Source organism: Anas acuta, chromosome 3, assembly GCF_963932015.1.
Source record: "Anas acuta chromosome 3, bAnaAcu1.1, whole genome shotgun sequence".
NCBI classification, from domain to species: Eukaryota; Metazoa; Chordata; class Aves; order Anseriformes; family Anatidae; genus Anas; species Anas acuta.
In genome coordinates this window covers 80,149,342-80,166,011 of record NC_088981.1, presented here as the reverse complement: position 1 = coordinate 80,166,011, position 16,670 = coordinate 80,149,342, and the positions used below count along the sequence as shown (strand labels likewise).

The 16,670-nt window shown below is 40.2% G+C and overlaps 2 protein-coding genes across 2 annotated transcripts in view; both read right to left on the bottom strand.

The window, feature by feature from the left end:
• Window positions 1–1,883: 1,883 nt before the first annotated feature.
• LYRM2 (LYR motif containing 2) lies at window positions 1,884–3,744 on the bottom strand. The gene is made up of 3 exons (XM_068677967.1): window positions 3,588–3,744; window positions 3,210–3,350; window positions 1,884–2,277 (listed from the first exon to the last, which is right to left on the bottom strand). Exons 1-3 carry the CDS (start codon window positions 3,630–3,632, stop codon window positions 2,197–2,199), a joined length of 267 nt encoding a protein of 88 aa, XP_068534068.1. The 5' UTR covers window positions 3,633–3,744; the 3' UTR covers window positions 1,884–2,196.
• Window positions 3,745–4,785: 1,041 nt separating this feature from the next.
• The window catches only part of MDN1 (midasin AAA ATPase 1), a 91,561-nt gene continuing 79,676 nt past the window's right edge, over window positions 4,786–16,670 (bottom strand). Inside the window, exons 93-102 of the mRNA XM_068677968.1 lie at window positions 16,155–16,325; window positions 14,766–14,923; window positions 12,896–12,985; window positions 11,774–11,889; window positions 11,022–11,196; window positions 10,295–10,368; window positions 10,093–10,207; window positions 9,077–9,140; window positions 7,198–7,340; window positions 4,786–5,761 (exon numbers count right to left, since the gene is read on the bottom strand). Coding sequence (XP_068534069.1) covers window positions 5,573–5,761; window positions 7,198–7,340; window positions 9,077–9,140; window positions 10,093–10,207; window positions 10,295–10,368; window positions 11,022–11,196; window positions 11,774–11,889; window positions 12,896–12,985; window positions 14,766–14,923; window positions 16,155–16,325 — 1,295 coding nt within the window. The 3' untranslated portion in view covers window positions 4,786–5,572. The remainder of the gene's footprint in view (window positions 5,762–7,197; window positions 7,341–9,076; window positions 9,141–10,092; window positions 10,208–10,294; window positions 10,369–11,021; window positions 11,197–11,773; window positions 11,890–12,895; window positions 12,986–14,765; window positions 14,924–16,154; window positions 16,326–16,670) is intronic.

Genomic DNA, 16,670 nt, shown 5'->3' with positions numbered 1-16,670 from the left:
TGTCTTTGCTATAAAACAGAGAAGCCAGGTGTGCCAGCTATCACGGGGTGAGGCTGCAGGGACTGAGCGCTGCCGTTACATGGCACTGCGGAGGCTGCTGCATGATGCTGGCACTCGCGTGCTCCTAACCTCTCCCACATGTGAGGGAAACACAAAGGCTGTGGTTTTAGCAAACCTCCTGAACATGCACACCTGTACAAGCCTTGCAGCAGGGATTTCAGGCAGTAACTTGGCTGCGGAGTTACTGATTTTAGAGGTTTTATGAAGCTAACAAGTGTACTTACTCTAAGGGGGGACTTTTCCCTAAAATTCATTCCTACTCCTCTGCAGTTCCTCCCTCATTCAAAACTACTGGAGTTGAAGAACTTTTTAAAATAAAAACAACAAAAAACCAGCCGTATTATCTACCAGTAGATAACGTATTATCTACCATATATACTCCCGGCCTGCGCGACTGCAACCGGGGCCACAGGAGGAGCGCAGAGCCTTGCGTCCCCTGCGAAAGAGCCGCGGCTGGCAGGGATGGAAATAAACCACCAAGGAGAAAAGTTTGTGAAAACAAACTGACATCGACAGCTTTGTTCAACACAGCAACTTCAGGGGCCCAGCCAATGCCATCAACCATCTTTGTCAACAGCTAGGATAAGAACCTGACACTAGTTTTATTTTTATATATATAAATGTTTTTTTTTTTTTTCTTTTGACAACTGCCTCTATGGTTTCCTTACCTTGTGAAATCTACATGCCTGCTAAAAGCAATGACTCCTGCTTTTTTCTCCACCCGCTCCTGCTCTTCCCTCCCTCAGAGCAGTGCAAAGCGTGACTCTGGAATCTTACGCTCTAGCACCTTAATTATTTGAAATTGTCCTGCTCAGGTTTCAGAGAGACCTACCTCAGTAACGACAAGGATTGCAGGATTATGGCTAACACAGATCCAGACACCACCTTCACAAACAAAACGCTCGTTTCCACCCACAGCTTTTTTCTCCCGCAAGTATCAGCTGCAGAAAACCAAAGCCAACTTGTTTTTCCCATTACCTTACCTTATTTTCATTCGTTTGAATTTGATGTCCCACAGAAGCAAAGGGCCGTGGCTGTTGTAGATGAACCCAGAATGGCGACAGCAGCCCCAGCCCTGCTCGTGCAGCACCAGCTCCAGTCCAGCACCGTCCAGGCTCAGGAACTGAAGCTGCAGAGCAAGCAGCGTGCCCAGGGCTTGTTGGTGCTCGCTTTTGGAGCATTAACAGCAAGGAAAATGAAACAGAATGATCAGAACACTGCAAACCTGAAAAATAATCCCTCCTCACTCATGGAGCTTGGTCAGCCCTTTCTACTAGAAAACACTGGCTAAACTCTGAAAGCATGACCTGAAATGCGTGCAGCTACTGAGGAGTATCTACTGCTGTCCAGCTACTTCTGTCGAGAAAATCCCAGCTGCACCTTGGCATTTTCATTAGTAAATTATATGAGGAAAATAAAAGATACGCTGCAATTCAGGGAGGTAAAGGCATTTTCAAACTACACAAACTAAAAGTAGTTATTTCCTATTTGTAATTCCGCCTTAAATTGATTTTTTGATACTACCTTCAAGATACTTCCTATTAACATGAGAATAACCATTCCCAGGGCTAAAAATCTCTCATTCATTGTCATACATACAGACATGGCTTTTTAAGTTTTATTCAGCTGTAACTGAAAATCAACATCTACATTAAAAACTTTTTTTTTTTAATGTAACGTTTTATTTTCTTAGACACAATTATTTATCCCAAATGCTGCTTCTTTCTAAATTCAGGAAAAAAAATCCTTGTGGTGGTAACAGCCGTTCCTCTACCGTGCCAAGTGTTACCACTTAGACGCACCACAGTAGGAACCAGACAAAATAATCTGTTTTATATTTATTTTCCATTTCCCTAGCAACACACTGCTGTTGTAATCTGGGGGGCTTTCTGCTTTTCCTGCAGCACCTGCTACATCATCCATTCAGTTTTTCGGGGTCTTTTGTGTCTGAGTGATTCCCACGTGGAAGAATAACCAAGCCAAGAAGAAAGGGAAGAAAAAAAAACAACACACCAAAACCCCACTGTGGTAGATTCTATCTATCTTCAAACATTACCAGGATGTCATCAAAGCCTGCTATTGTAACCAAATTCTGGTTTTCAGCAGATGAAAGTCCAGCTGTCAAAAAAATGACACTCAGGATTTTGCCAGCTTAAGTGTTCTTTGAAGTTCCTGAAGTTGCATATTGCCTTGAGTGATCATCATCCTAATTGCATCCTGTAAAACAAAGTTGAGGCTACTGAACAAACACATGCACACAGGTTTTACACAACTGCACATATTTTAACACACTGAAGTATACGTAGCTTCTTACCAGCACTGTTGTGATCTATTTCTAGCATGTAAAGTAGCACTATAGTTACTGCCATGGTTAAAAAAAAAACACCAAGTAATTAATTTTATCCAATTCCTTACCAACGTGTTTGGGGGCTGGTTACATCTTTGCTTTAAAACTCAGATTTGGACTGGATTCAAACTCCTGGTAGTATTTTTTTTTTATGCCTGTGTCTACTGCCTTTACAGGTACATAGTGACAACTGCATATTGGCGTTACGAAGACAGATGTTTAACAGAACAAGGAGATATTTCCGTCAACGTTATTTTCTAAGTATTGTTATGCTTTGTCTGCATAATTCACCCACCAGTTCCCTGAGCAGTGGTTAGAAAAAGAAACAAACTAGAAAGCAAAGGGCAAAAGACAGGAGAAATAGGAAGGTTTCTGCAATTCAGGCTCATATGTACAGAAATACAATTTCATTTTCTTTGGCTGAAATATAGATGAAACTAAAGATTAAAAAAAATAAGCTCTAAAAAAGCCTGAGCGATAATGAAGTAAGATTAGTTATCATGCTATTCAATGCAATTTTTCTGGTTTAGGCAAGCAGGACTTGTTTGGCTTTTACCTTCTTAATCCCAGAATGTTACCTGGAAGTCAGAGCACTATTACCCCCATGAAGAAACAGAAGGGATGATATTCAGAGATGCTGAAGTATTTCTCCACACAAATGCCCCTTAAGAGAAATTAGTCACAGCAGACTCCTTACAAGCCTTGCTGTGACACTCCCAGAACAAAACCAGGTGGCCAAGCACAGCACGCATCGCTTCACAGGCAGTGTTTTTGGGATCGCCCATTTATTTCCCCTCCTCACCTCTTCCGTAGCATCCTTATTTCTTCTGAACTCCTCCCTGGCCCACTCCTGCAGGTAGCGGCGATCTGCCTCGGCGGGGACGTCCCGCAGGGCCCTGAGGATGCTCCTGTAGAGCTGCAGGACCTGCTGCCGCCTCAGGAACTGCAACACGGAGCCGTCAGCCCGCCCTCAGCCCGCCGCCACGGCCCCGGCCCCGCCACCAGGAGCCGAGCTGCCAGCGGCTCCGTCCTGCCCGGGGAAATAACCGCAACGCCCCGCACCTCCCTCCGTAACACGCCAAGCGCTGGTTCCCTGCTGCGTGCCCCGCCACCCAGCCCCGGGTGAGGAGGGAAATTCCCCCTCAGGCGCTGCCGTTTTGCCCGCGCCGCCCGCCCGCACCTGTTTAAGGGTGAGCGCCCCGGGGGGCAGCCGCCCGGCCGCCATCTTGCGCGGCTCCGCCTCCAGCGCCCTCAGCGCCCGGCCCGCCCCGCCGGGAGGGGCCCCGCGGCCGCCATTTGCTGCCGCCGGCCGGGGGCGGGCGAAAAGAGCGAAAGCGCTGAGGGGGCGGCTGCCTGAGGTAGCTTCGTGCTTGCTTGTACCGAGTTCAGTGCAAACCCTGTGCTAAGTACGGAGAAATAAAGATTTGACTGTGCTCTGAGCATTGTTGATCAAAGTGTGGCTCAGGCTGCAGTCATCTGTGCAGAAGATAAGCCCTTGAGAAACTACAGCTTACAGTCAATGTCCTTGCCCTCTTCAAGAAAAGTGTGTGGTTTTTTATTATTATTTATTATTATTTTTTTATTTTGTTTCCCTTCCCAGTATATTTTCCTCGAGTTCCCTACTACAACTACACAGGATACCCCTGAAGTGACAATACATTCCAGACAATTTCCTAATGATCTAAAAATACCTATTTCCACAGTTAAATTTCCCAAACTATTTGTACATTTGTGTACATTACATATTTGTATAAAAGAGACCTACATAACCTTGCAGGGATATTGTATACTACCTGACATTTAAATTCTGAGGGGACACCGCTCCCCTGATAAGTTTTCTGTTGTGAAATTTGCTCATCGTGTATTAGTGGGGCAAAGCTGTGGTACCAGTTGAAAAGGAAAGGTGAGAAAACTCCTGACCCATCTCACACCTCAGGGGCTTGGCACAGCTGCATCTCAAAACAGCAACTGTGATACTTTGGTTGAGATTCTTCTATCTGTACAGCAAAGAGAACAAATCACATCCTTGGTAACACATCCATGTTCCATCTATTTTCTGATCAACTCCTGCACCACGCTTTGGATTAGACACCTTCAATTTCTGTATATAAAAGATGTAGAGTAGACGTATTTAAACAAGTTTCCTGCACATTTTCACTGTCTAAACAGACCAGGGAGGAGTCAAAAGACAAGACCACCACCAATCAAAGCTCCATGCTGACATATCCTCATAAGAGATGTTGAAGTTACATAAACCAGGATACATTTTCACACGAAAATGCAGATTTGTGCACTGCTAGAGAATGCTGCCTGCTTCCATGTGGAAAATCCAGTTGATCAAAGCTTGAATAAATTAACAAAAAAGACAGACAGCATAATTACAAACAGTGGTACCTCTTTTTATTGGAACCAACTATATAAGATGCATAGCTTCTGCAATGAAAAATCATGTCCATGCTTTAAGACATCTCCTTAATGAAACATATCCTCAATGTCTGCCTTGGACACTGGGGCAAACTTCACAGTGTAAACTGGTAACACAGGGATTACTATATGGCATTATTCATCAAACTCCCTGATGATATTATCAGCCAAAAATCAGCAACAATTCAATTGAATGCGTTTAACTGCAGAACAGTTTCAAGTATTCAAGTACTTAATTTTTTTGGTTGCTTAAAACCATCTGCTTCACCCATTTCCTCCCCAACCTCTTCCCAAAGAGGTGGCCAACCATCCGGGTGAAGCTAACGAGAACTTTTTTGCAAGACAGCTCAAGTACTTCTAACACAGAAATGCCTTCCAAGAAGCAAGACTGATTTTTCTTATTGCAATAGAGAGGAGTAGGAATAACTTTACCTCTTTGAACATTACAAATAACTTATTACTTAAAAGAAAAAAAAATGTAATACAAGAGAAACTGAAGAAAGTTTTACATCATTTACGTAATAAGCAATGAAAAAACACCGTCTCACCATTGCATAACCTCCTCTGACAAACATGGGAGAATACACCTAAATCATTTTGTTCTCAGGCTGTCTGGCTGCCAGAGGGCAGCTCTTGTACGTTAATCCTACTTAAAGAGACCTCAGGAACCCTCCGGTGAAATGTCGTTTCATGTATTTCAGCAGTTTAGCAGCAATAAGGTATTCGTTTTGTCTACAAAGTCTACAAAGTGTCCGAGGCAGTCACCAGTTCAAACCACTGTCTGAGTGCGTCACTGAGAGTTTCTGGAAGCGCGTTCACATCCCTAAGGATCATGTAGAATGGGAATGGAAATTCTTCCATGTAAGATCTGATTTCAGGCAATTCTCCAGGTCCTTTGAATATAGGAACTTTAATGTCCAAGATGGAATCCTGTAAGAAAGAACTGATGTGACTACACAGCTACACGCATCAATTATTCTGTTTTTCAAATTTTTATAATTCCTCGTCTGTTAAAAGGTTAATAAAGTTTTAATACTGAAAAGCACAAGTATTCAAAGTTAAATCAAAAGCTGAACACAAAGCTCTTAAATATTTTTGTCCTTTTAAACAAGAGCTTTAATCTTCTGCAATATCAATTTCCACAAAGAAATCCTGCTTTCCTTAGTATTTTATAACTTTATCTTACTGTTATCGCTTTCCTTATGCATTTGGTGCCCTCCCAACACTGTCATCTGTAAGCATTTTAAGGCTAAAAATTCAATTTGCATTTATGCAGTGATTGAATGCAATAAGAATCTTTAACAATGTTTTTAATTTCAACATTAAAAAAAAAATCACATTCTTCTTGTAAAGGAACTTCTTAGTTGCTCAAGTGTAGCAGCTCAGAAAAGTAATAATCTTTGTGAAAAGGGCACTTCACTGCCCAGAATTTTAGCTTGCCAGAGTAACTAGGTTAGGTATAATCAGAGCATTATAACAGCTTATCAGAAAGATAGCAGATAGGTTTTCTATGAAAAAAGGTATAAAAATCAAATTTGAACTACAAAATTAGAATCTTCACCACATAATTCAGAGTAAAACTCAACTTTGTTCACTTATTAGAGTCTCCCTGAAAAGCTCCCAGAAACACTTCTTTTCCAGCTACTAAATATTCTATCCAGTTTTCTCAACTCAGGCACTACTCTCACACACTCTTTTCTGTCCCTTGTTTAATCTCATACTGGCTCCTGCTGTCATATCAAGTGGAAACTGCTGTCAGAAAAGATTGTGTTCTATCAAAATTGAGGCAGAAGAATGCTTCACTTAGGGTCCCCAGCACAAGGAGGTCACAGATATAGAACAAGTCCAGAGGAGGGTCACGAAGATGATCAAGGGGCTCGAGCACCTCTCCTGTGAAGACAGGCTGCGAGAGCTGGGGTTGTTCAGCCTGGAGAAGAGAGGCTCCGGGGAGACCTTACAGCAGCCTGCCAGTACCTAAAGGGGGCTGGAACTAGGTGATCTTTAAGGTCCCTTCCAACCCAAACCATTCTGTGATTCCATGGTCACTCAAACTTTGATTTTACCAGCCTGCTAGCTACTTCTCTGGAGAACAAAATCTACAGCCATTATACTTTAAGATAGGAGTTCCTATTTAGATTTTGTGACATGGAAGCTTTTTTTGTGTGTGTTTTTAAACACGAAAGAGGATAAACATAGAAATAGGAAGAAATCCTACAATATTTCACACATGAAAAACTGAAGCTGACCTAAATACCTTTGACCTCTGCAAAAGATGAAATAGCTCTAAAGCACTACAAAGACAAGAAAAAGATTTGCACTGGTTTTCACATAGCACTCGAACACTATTCCCTTGTTCACTGACTTACCCGGGAATTAGGATTGTCCAGCACTACGAAAATAACAAAGATATTGGCATTCTGAGCTGCTTGGACTGCTGCTGTCACTCGTTCCTTGCCTTCCAAGAAGAGCCCTCTTCCATCAGATACAATCAAAAGCAGCTGTGCTGTTTCTTGAGCACAGAAAAAAAATAAAAATCCAGTAAATTAGAGTAAGGCATTTAGAAGGCAAATAGACTATTTTTTGTTAGCTTTGTGGCTATAATGGGAAAATCCTCAGAGCTTTCTTAACTTCCTTAAGTCTTTATCAAGTAGAATTCTATGAGTTAACATTAAGTTGCAGTTACAGGTGGGTCAAAGAAATCCGTTGGTTTTTTTCCACTGTATGAAACCATTGAGATCAAATGGTAAAAAAAACAACAAAAAACATAACTGTCCATCACAAGGAAAGACAAAAATGCATGAAATATGCATAAGGAATTGAGTCATAGGCTTCTCTTTCATGCCGGTAGGTGCCTAGGAGTTCAATCCTGGCTGGATTTTAAGAGTCCAGCCTTGGTGAAGTTGCAGCTGCTGCAATGAAATGGGAAGAGTCCAAATCCACTCCTCCAATATCAGGAACCTATGGACGCACCTATATTAGTGTTTCATTTTGGAACACAGCACAGTGAGACTATGCCTTTGAGACAGGTTTCCATACTGTCCTCTCTTTACCAGGCTTGGCTCACCTCACAAAGCAATACTGGAGCACACAGAAGGGATTACTTTTGGATAAAACTAAACCAGAAGACAGGCTCTGGAGGCACAGCCAAGGCAACCACTACCAGGCATTCAGGACTTGGGACCAGACGAGCTAGTCTGAAATAAACCCCCTGACACATACCCAGCACAAATGCTGGGTTCCTCAACACAAATCATTTTGCTGGGGACATGTTACTTGCTCAAGTTGCCCCCAGAGCCAGAGATATATCCCTCTAAAGAGGTATTCTACCTGAGTTATATGCCTACTATCTTTTAATGACAACGGCAATTACAGTAACTACAGTCACAGCCCCTCTCTCTCATCCCCCTAAGCATAATACCTAGGGAGAGATGCAGAACACTTCCTCCTTTTCTGCAGACAAGCCCCAAATGTGACAGTGCTTGCTCTTTTTACGAAGAGGGGTGATATATTCCACTGCCTTTCTGCTAGCTCCCTGATTCTGGGGCTTGCTGCTGCGGATTATAAATCCTGGACTGCCCACTTCTTGGAGTACTTTAACAAAAAAAACTTTTGAAAATATGGCTGTCACCATGATAAGCTTCTAACGAGCACAAGGCAGTCTCTTAGGCTAATTGTGGGTCAGCCATGAAGTGGTAACTACTCTAACTGTGGGTCAGGCATGAGGTAAGAAGCCTCCCAGCTTTTCCTGGAAACTCAAGCAGCTGATGACCAAAGTCTGCATCACAGTGAAAGACATGAAGGAGGCAAACCCGTACCCTCCTCAGAAGCATGCTTCTGGATACCTATGGGAGTCAAGCTCTTGCTCACAAAGTGCTGAGGTCAAGACCAGAAATGTCAAGGGAGTTCAGGCTGCTGGGAGGCTGGATGATGCCAGAAAGCAGGCACTGTCTAGGGCTTAAACATGATCTGGAAACATGACCCAACAGGGTATGGCAAAGCACACCTTTTAAAAAAGTTTTAAACAAAATTTCAGTGAACTACTGGCTGATACGAGGTAGGTGTCTTCTGGGGTCTGAGCTAAACTTTAACCAAACATTCCTTTTGACAAAGCAAAACCCAAAGCAGCCCTAAGGCAAGTGACATCTGTGTCATCCCAGTCTTTCTGCAAAGGTATTACTCTAGGGCTGTAGTGACTCTGGGACATTGTGCTGCCTCGGCAGCAAACATACTAATAAAAACACTCACCTGGATTAATATTTTGAGACAGCTGCTGTGCTGCAGCAAACATACTTGACGATGATTCTAGAAACTGCAGAAGAAACATAAGATAAAGTTACCTTATAAAATACTAAACATAGGAATGATAGTATTTTAAATAACACATTGCTGTATTTTAAATGCTGAGATAGTTTAGCTTGACCACCTACACAGATGCATTCCTTGGCATTTTCTTGCATTAACTCCTGTTCGAATTTAGTACATGCCTTTGAATTAGAGAATCTTTAGAAAATCCTTCAATCTGGATTTAAAAATTTCCATTGCTAATAAGGCCATCAAAACTTCAGTAAACTGCTTAAGTGATTAATGACATCATTAAAAAAATACACCCTATTTCTAGGCTGAACTACTTTGGCTTTGACTTGAAACAAATGTATCTAGCCATATATTCTCCATTCATAAGACATCAGCTGTCAAATACTCCCAATTTTTGCTATTTCTAAGATTACATTTGAGCTATTTTGGTCTCTACTTTTTCATTTAGCATTAACAGAACATCATCTTCAAATTTGGAAAGGTAAGAGTACAAAAACCTTCCTAGAAGCGGAAAACTTTGCAGAAGTCCAGGAAGTAATACTAAAGAAAGTTATTTTCTTCAGAAAACAGCCAAGTCTGACAAACATGCAGCCTGACAAACAAAGCTGTAGTTCTTCCTGGAATCCAGGACATAAATCTTCAAGCTCCCAGAAACTTAGGTGGTTTGTCACGGGGGCGCAGACAAGAGTAAGACTGAGAGCTTATACCCAGAAATGTTTGAGATCTGGCACAGAGAAAGATGATGGTGACATAAATCAGAAGTATGAGTGAGAAAAAAATCTACTTTCACAAGATCATGTGATAACTCGTTGTTACCTAATGAGTTATTACACACTTAAATATCAACAACCAGTACAAGTTACAGCAATCATGAAACCACCAAGCTGCTGATGCCTTGGCCTGGAGAGAATTTGCAAACCTGGTGTCCTGGAGGCATTCTTGCGTACCTGAGCTATTTTTGTTTTCTTCTGCTGAAATTTGCAAAGGCGCAATATCCGTGTCCCCGACTGGTCGCTGAACTGTTCGTGGAAGGGGTGCAGCAGCTGAACAGTCTCGCCAAAGCTTTAGAGAAAAAAGTTGTAGTGTGAAATCAGTATGCATTCTGCTCTAAAAATCTTAGAGAAGTGTCTATATTTTAAATAAACTCACCTATACACAGCAATTTGTCCCACTTCTAGAAGAGTCAGTGCATTCCCAATAACTGCCAGGGATTCATACGCAAGCTGTGAAAGAAGGAAGTTAAATGAAAAATAGGGTACTGCAAGTTTTTCTCAGTTCAGTATTCAATACAAAAAACCTTACTGAAACTATTTTTTTTGATATCTAGTAAAATAAATGAAGGGGCTGCTCATCTTTTTCCCTGTTATGTTTATGTGAGATAGTCATTGACACAAAAATACACTAGTTCTACTTGAAGACTTCTGCTGACTGATTTAGACAGTGGTACCACTTTAGACAGGCTAGGGAAATAAAGACTGAAGTAACTATTTTGAAGGAAACGTGCATTTTTCATGAAGACCTGCATGAGAGCTGTGATGAACTAACATTTAATTCCCCCAATGAACTACATAGCTATGACAACTAAGAAAACTACAAAAATAATTTTCCAGTGGATATGTAGACCTCTGTCTAATGAGTTTATTATCTTCTTCTTTCAGTTAAATTTCACTGACCTTTTAGCAACAAGTCTCTTAGGCATGAAGTCACAAGAATTCGAGCCCATGGATCAGACAAATAACTGCCCTAGAACCACCAGCCAGCTTTCCAACAGCCACCACTTCTGCATGAAATAGGTGAGCTGCTGACATATGCATCAGCCAGGGATAGTCTCCTCATAGTCCTTCCAAAGTGTTTTTTGTTGTTTGTTTGTTTTTACCTGTTTAGAGTGATTGTCTATCATACTAGAGGAATCATCAATCGCCAAGCAAATCTGGTACTGTCGTTTACTGGGCTTGGTCCTTCGCAACCAGATCTTATCCTTCCGGAACTGGCTGGCAATATAAGGGATCACTTTGCGCATGTTCAATCTTTTCCCTGTTCTGTAGTCTCCTCTGAAAGTTAAGAAAGAAAAATACACAGTTACAGGGCTTATCAATAAATACCTCATTCCAGAGATCTTGACCTATGCAGCATACGTAGCAAAATGCTTACGATATTTTAGGAAATTAAGTAAAATAAGCAAATAAGAATTACTATTTCTGAATAGCTGTATTTAGGTATAAATAAAAATAAAACAAAACAAAACAAAATGCCCGTATTTCTATTTCTAGGTACCTAAAAGGGAAGATGTTGCATTTAGACCCCTCCACACTTTGCAACAATACAATTTACATTCTGACATTTAACAACGTCTGTGACTCAACAGCATTTCACAGGTTTAAGTTGGTTTGATCAGCAGCTGCACAGGAGAAAAAAAATATAGGAGGCAGTATCCTCAGGATAAGTACATACCACTACATCACATTTGTGTTTCATAAAATAACCTGAAGTTCCAATACATAAGTAAAATTAACGCATTTGAGAATAGGAATAATTGCTACAAAGTAAGAACTTTAACTGTAGAGATATAAAATACGCCAAATACGCCAAAACAGGCGTTTAAAGAAACTTTAGAAAGACTCAACTTACTTCAGCTTGGCTGCCTGCGTGGGTTCCAATATGAGCCGTAGCTGTTCACAAAGCTGCTGTGACAGAGGAGCTGTCAGTACTAAATACCTCTGCCACAACTGGGCTGCCTCCTTCTCCTAAAACATCGTACATCACAGAAAAAAATAAAAAGTGAATTATGTAAAAAGCTGGGAAGCACCGCCTGAAAGAAAAACAAACGTCTGCGTACCAAGGAGGAGGTAATATCAGCTGAAACTATACAGGGGTCTTGTAAGCACTCTACAAACATAAGGACAACAATTTGCTTTTGAATAAGAACGTCCCCTGCTGATACAAAACTGCAACGCACAATGATTGTTCCTCTAGGAACTTGGGCATTGCTGCTGATACAGGCAAATCTTGCAGTGGCTACCATCTGGTAGTTCACATTGCATGAAGGCAAGCCATGGGCATGGGGTGCTTGGGGACATGCTTTAGTGGTAGACTTGGTACTGTTACATGATGGCTGGAGTGATGATCATATGGGTCTTTTCCTACCTAAATGATTCTACAATAAAGGTTCTCTCTCAGCCCTCACAAATAACATTACTTACATTAATTATAATTCAGCAAAATGATGAAGTCTCTACACTGGCAATTTCATTCAGGAATGACTTCCAAACATGGCTTATTATTCATGACTAGGACAGTCAGAGCAAGTATCTACCACCAGATTCTGGTTCTCTTACTCAAACTCCACCGCTGCAACTGAAGAAGGCAGCTCGTGTTAATCATAATTTTGTGAAAGCTGCATCCAGCGCTTAACTACAGGTGATAATTCAAAATGGAAGGAGCTTGGCAGGGCCAAGAAAAATGTTTTTTTTTTAAATGATGTAAGTTTTAGAAGTTATCAACAGAGTAACTTTCTGCAGATAGCATGTTCAAAACAAGATCTGAAACATTACCCTGCTTTAAGAATACTGTTGTTTTGTTTGTTTTATTAGCTAAGTTAAATGTAACAAAACCCAGCATTTAAATCACACAATTTTGAACGTTTAGATTCCAGCCTGCTTGACTTCCTCAATGCTTCAGCAGTGAAACAATATAAAATAATGAATTGTAGGGTTCGTAAGATAGAGTTGACACTAAAATGAGGTCACTAACCTCCTCTGGAGTTCCAGGCTGCTGTGTTTGCCAAGCTTCCAACTGCCTTTCAAGTTCCTTTCTTAGCTCTTCAGGATCTCTAACGATGTGCTAGAAGTGTAGTTACAAGATTTATGAGACAGTAAAATAAGTTCATATATCTGCCAGTCCCCAAACCTTAGCAAACTATAAAACAGGAAAAGGGCACTGTTCTTATTCCTTTAGACACAAAACACCTGAAAGATTTGAAGATTTCATTTTAAATCTCTTTTTTTGTTAGCTTCCATGTACACGAAGTACAAATACCCCCCCCAAATACCTACCTATAAACAAAGCTAGGCACTTCTATACAGACATTGAAAATAATCAAGTACAGAACCACAAGACAATCTGAATGAACTATCCTGCCAAACACCAGATCTAGTGTCAGTATAATGGAGATCAAACTAATATTACATGGCTGTTATCTTCCAAAATAAAATATTCTTCAGTTAATTACATTTTTTTAAAAAATCATCATTCAAACCACTTCAAAAGGATTGAATGACACCTTCCTCTTCACATGTCAGCACATACTGTTTGATAAACCACTCTGTTGAAGGATACCTAAGCTGTATTACATTTCTTCACCTTTTATTGTAATTTCAGCGACTTCTGTTCCTTACTTGTAACACCGTAACTTAGACAAGCAGACATGTATGGTCTGCATAACCCACAGGTTTACTGGGTTAAGAAAAATAAGCCTGTGATAACAGTATCAATAACTTAAATCCTTCAGAAGCAGCAACAATCCCGCTTGTCACCTACTGCAGGTTTAAGGAAGGGAAGAAGAATGTATGTGCAGGGGGCTTCTTCCCTCTCCCTCACCTGCTGAAAGATGAGATTTGCACTTCAACAAAGTTTCTCCTTTACTCTTTAAGTGATGCTGCAACAGCTCCCTCTCCTGTTTCAGGCTTTGCGTATCAAATGAAAAAAAGCACCTATCTATTCTGACAGAAGCAGAACACACTTGCCTTCAGCAGCCTCTTCCCAAAGGGCTAGCATTTCACATTTAGCACTGAGGTAGAAATATCAGGTGTAGCTGAACACATGATACGTATAGGAACACCTTTCTATGGCGTGTGTAGAAACAGTAAGATGCTTCCCTTGAAGTACATACTCTGGACACACTATTATGAGTGTGGACGTTCTGTACTTCAAAAAAACAGACACTAGAAGTATTAATTCTTCATCAACTGGGTATAAACTGCCCACTGCTTCTACGCCATAACCCTATGATAAAATGCGCTTTTTACAGCTACCAATAACAATTGGAAAACTGTGCTGTATAAAGATCTAGGAAGAAGATCTTGGCTGTAACAGTATAATTTGTAATTGCAAAGCTCATAAAAGGCTTGCAAGTGTTCCAGAATGTTTGCAGTTAGCTTTAAGGAAGCAGTGTGTTGCAATGATGAAACTGAAGGTAATTTTCTTCTCCAAAGTGGTATTTTAGGGTCATTGACACATAGCTGTCTCATCATTCTGAACCCTTTTTTATCTTAAGGTCACACACCCTCACCTATTGCTTTCTGCTCCACTCAAACATTTTATCAGGAGATTCAGCTGGGCAAAACAGTTCTCAACAGTTACAAAGAAAAGGTTTCTTTTCAGGAGTGAGGATGGGATCTTACTACTAAGGATGTGGAAGAATTTCCATTTTAAATGCATCATTCAGCTGCATATACAACAGTTGGTATTGTGTTACTTTTCATTTGCTATTAAAGAAAAGCACGCTGATGAGTTGTCTGAATCAATGTAATTCTAAACTTCGGCGTTCACAGAGCGTCATTAACTCAGGTCAATGAAAACAGACAGTTTCTGTACTATTAAGAAGATGCATTAAGTATCATACCTGGGAAGTATCCGTCAAAAACTGATGGGCTGTATGTATGGTAGAGTCCTTGCTTCTCTCTGGCTTCTCTTCAGCCGCTTTTGGTGACTTTTCCATTGTAGAGTCATTGGCATCTTCAGAGTCAAACTTCTGGATCTCTGGCTCCACTTCACCTGGTCCTACAATCACAAAATTGTGAATCACACAATACAGCAATCAGTATTCCATCTCGACTCTTTTCAAAGTCTCTCACAACGTTTCATAATGCTCAGGCATTATTTTTCAAGAGAAGCGCACAAATGTTAAGACAGTTCTAGGAACAGAGTGAATACAAGACCTTGCAACTCAAACAACATAAACCATTTTGCAAAACAAACCAAGTACTAGTGAACAAATCTTTAATGTTTAAAAACTCCATCAGTGACGTACATTTTTCAACCTACACAGCCTCTCTGAGCAAGTGACAGGAAGAAAAAAACAAATTTGAGAACATTCACAAAGTGATCATTTAAAAGATAACAGCAATCTTTTCTTATCTCATCTTTTACTCTCTACTTCAGTAATGGAAAAAGTTTCCTCTAAATCAGAATTCAATTTACAAATAAAGGACTGGACTAAAGGTTTTCTTTTATTCTTGTTTCTATTATACTACACTGTTAAACAACTATTTTTTATTTACTTTTAAAGAATTGTTCTAAGAACAAAGTGAGAATTACATGGAAAAGAAAAATAAACTGCTTACACATATGCCTGTACCATGAATCTATTACATTTAAGTGAAGAGATTAAACCTGAAGAGAGTAGAAGAAAAGGCAAATTCAGGCTAGTAAAACTCATCTTCTCTCTCCAGTCAGCTTTTCTGTTGTTTGGTATGAAAACCATCCAAACTTCCAGGCTGCAGTGTCGTTTACTTAAATTCACCAAAATTAAACTTGTGTGAGGCAGTCACTTTTATTTCATTTTCCATTTATAAAAGTAGTGAGACAATGACACTACAGTGCTATGTCACCCAATATTGTTCAGTCCTCAATTTCCTGATGTTTTATCCAAAGTTACAAATTAAAAAAAGTTGATTTACATGGTGCTGATGCTGGTGTCACTGCAATCTATTGCTATATGCCCATTAATTGTGGTTAAGACTGAGGAAAAATGCTTGGTTTTCACTTCTTCAAAGAAGTTCATAAAGATTAGGGACCTTTAACTTGAAAGAAAGCAACAAACCACTCTGTCACTTAACTGATTTAGAAAAAAGGCTAATGCTGGTTACCAGACCAGAGTAAAAATACTGTTGCAGAAAAAACAATTGATGTTTTAATCTTATAGAATGTATCCACTACATGCAAACGTAAGTACCTACACACATATATAGACATCTACACTTGTGTTTATAATGGTTTTAGGTTAACATACCAGGATTTTTAGAAGCAGTAGACTTCATTTCTGGCTTCAGCTCCTCTGTGTCTACTGCTGTGAGATCCTCATTGTTCTGCATTTCTGTTTCCATAGCTGCATCTTCAGAATCTCCCTCTTCGTTTTCGTTTACAGGCATTATAGGTTTCTCCTGCTCCTTGCTAGCCACATCTATACAAAGGCAACACGATTCATTAAGGAGGGAGAGGAAGGAAAAAGGAGAGTGACAAAGAAAAGAGACAAATAAACTACTGCACTTTGAGGCCATTGCATTTAAGTTTTACTGAACTTCACAACAGAGCTGAGCTATTGTCTCAAAACATTTGTTTCATCTTTCACTGTGCTGTGCCATGTTGTGTCAATGAGCTATTGCTCTGAAAAATCCGAAGATTAAGACAAATTACTTTAATAAAAAACAATTTAAGGTCAGTTTAGAGGAATACTTTTGAAGAGTCACCAATTTGATACAGAATAAAGAACCTGTTGCATTAATCTATATATTTTGAACACGTGGTA

Bases quoted from the DNA above. Each gene is read 5' to 3' on its own strand.
- LYRM2 (XM_068677967.1), bottom strand. From the start codon at position 3,632: ATGGCGGCCGGGCGGCTGCCCCCCGGGGCGCTCACCCTTAAACAG. The intron at 3,351-3,587 runs GTGCGGGCGGGC...TCCGTGTTGCAG, and splicing joins GGGCGCTCACCCTTAAACAG to TTCCTGAGGCGGCAGCAGGT. The intron at 2,278-3,209 runs GTGAGGAGGGGA...TTTGTTTTACAG, and splicing joins ATAAGGATGCTACGGAAGAG to GATGCAATTAGGATGATGAT.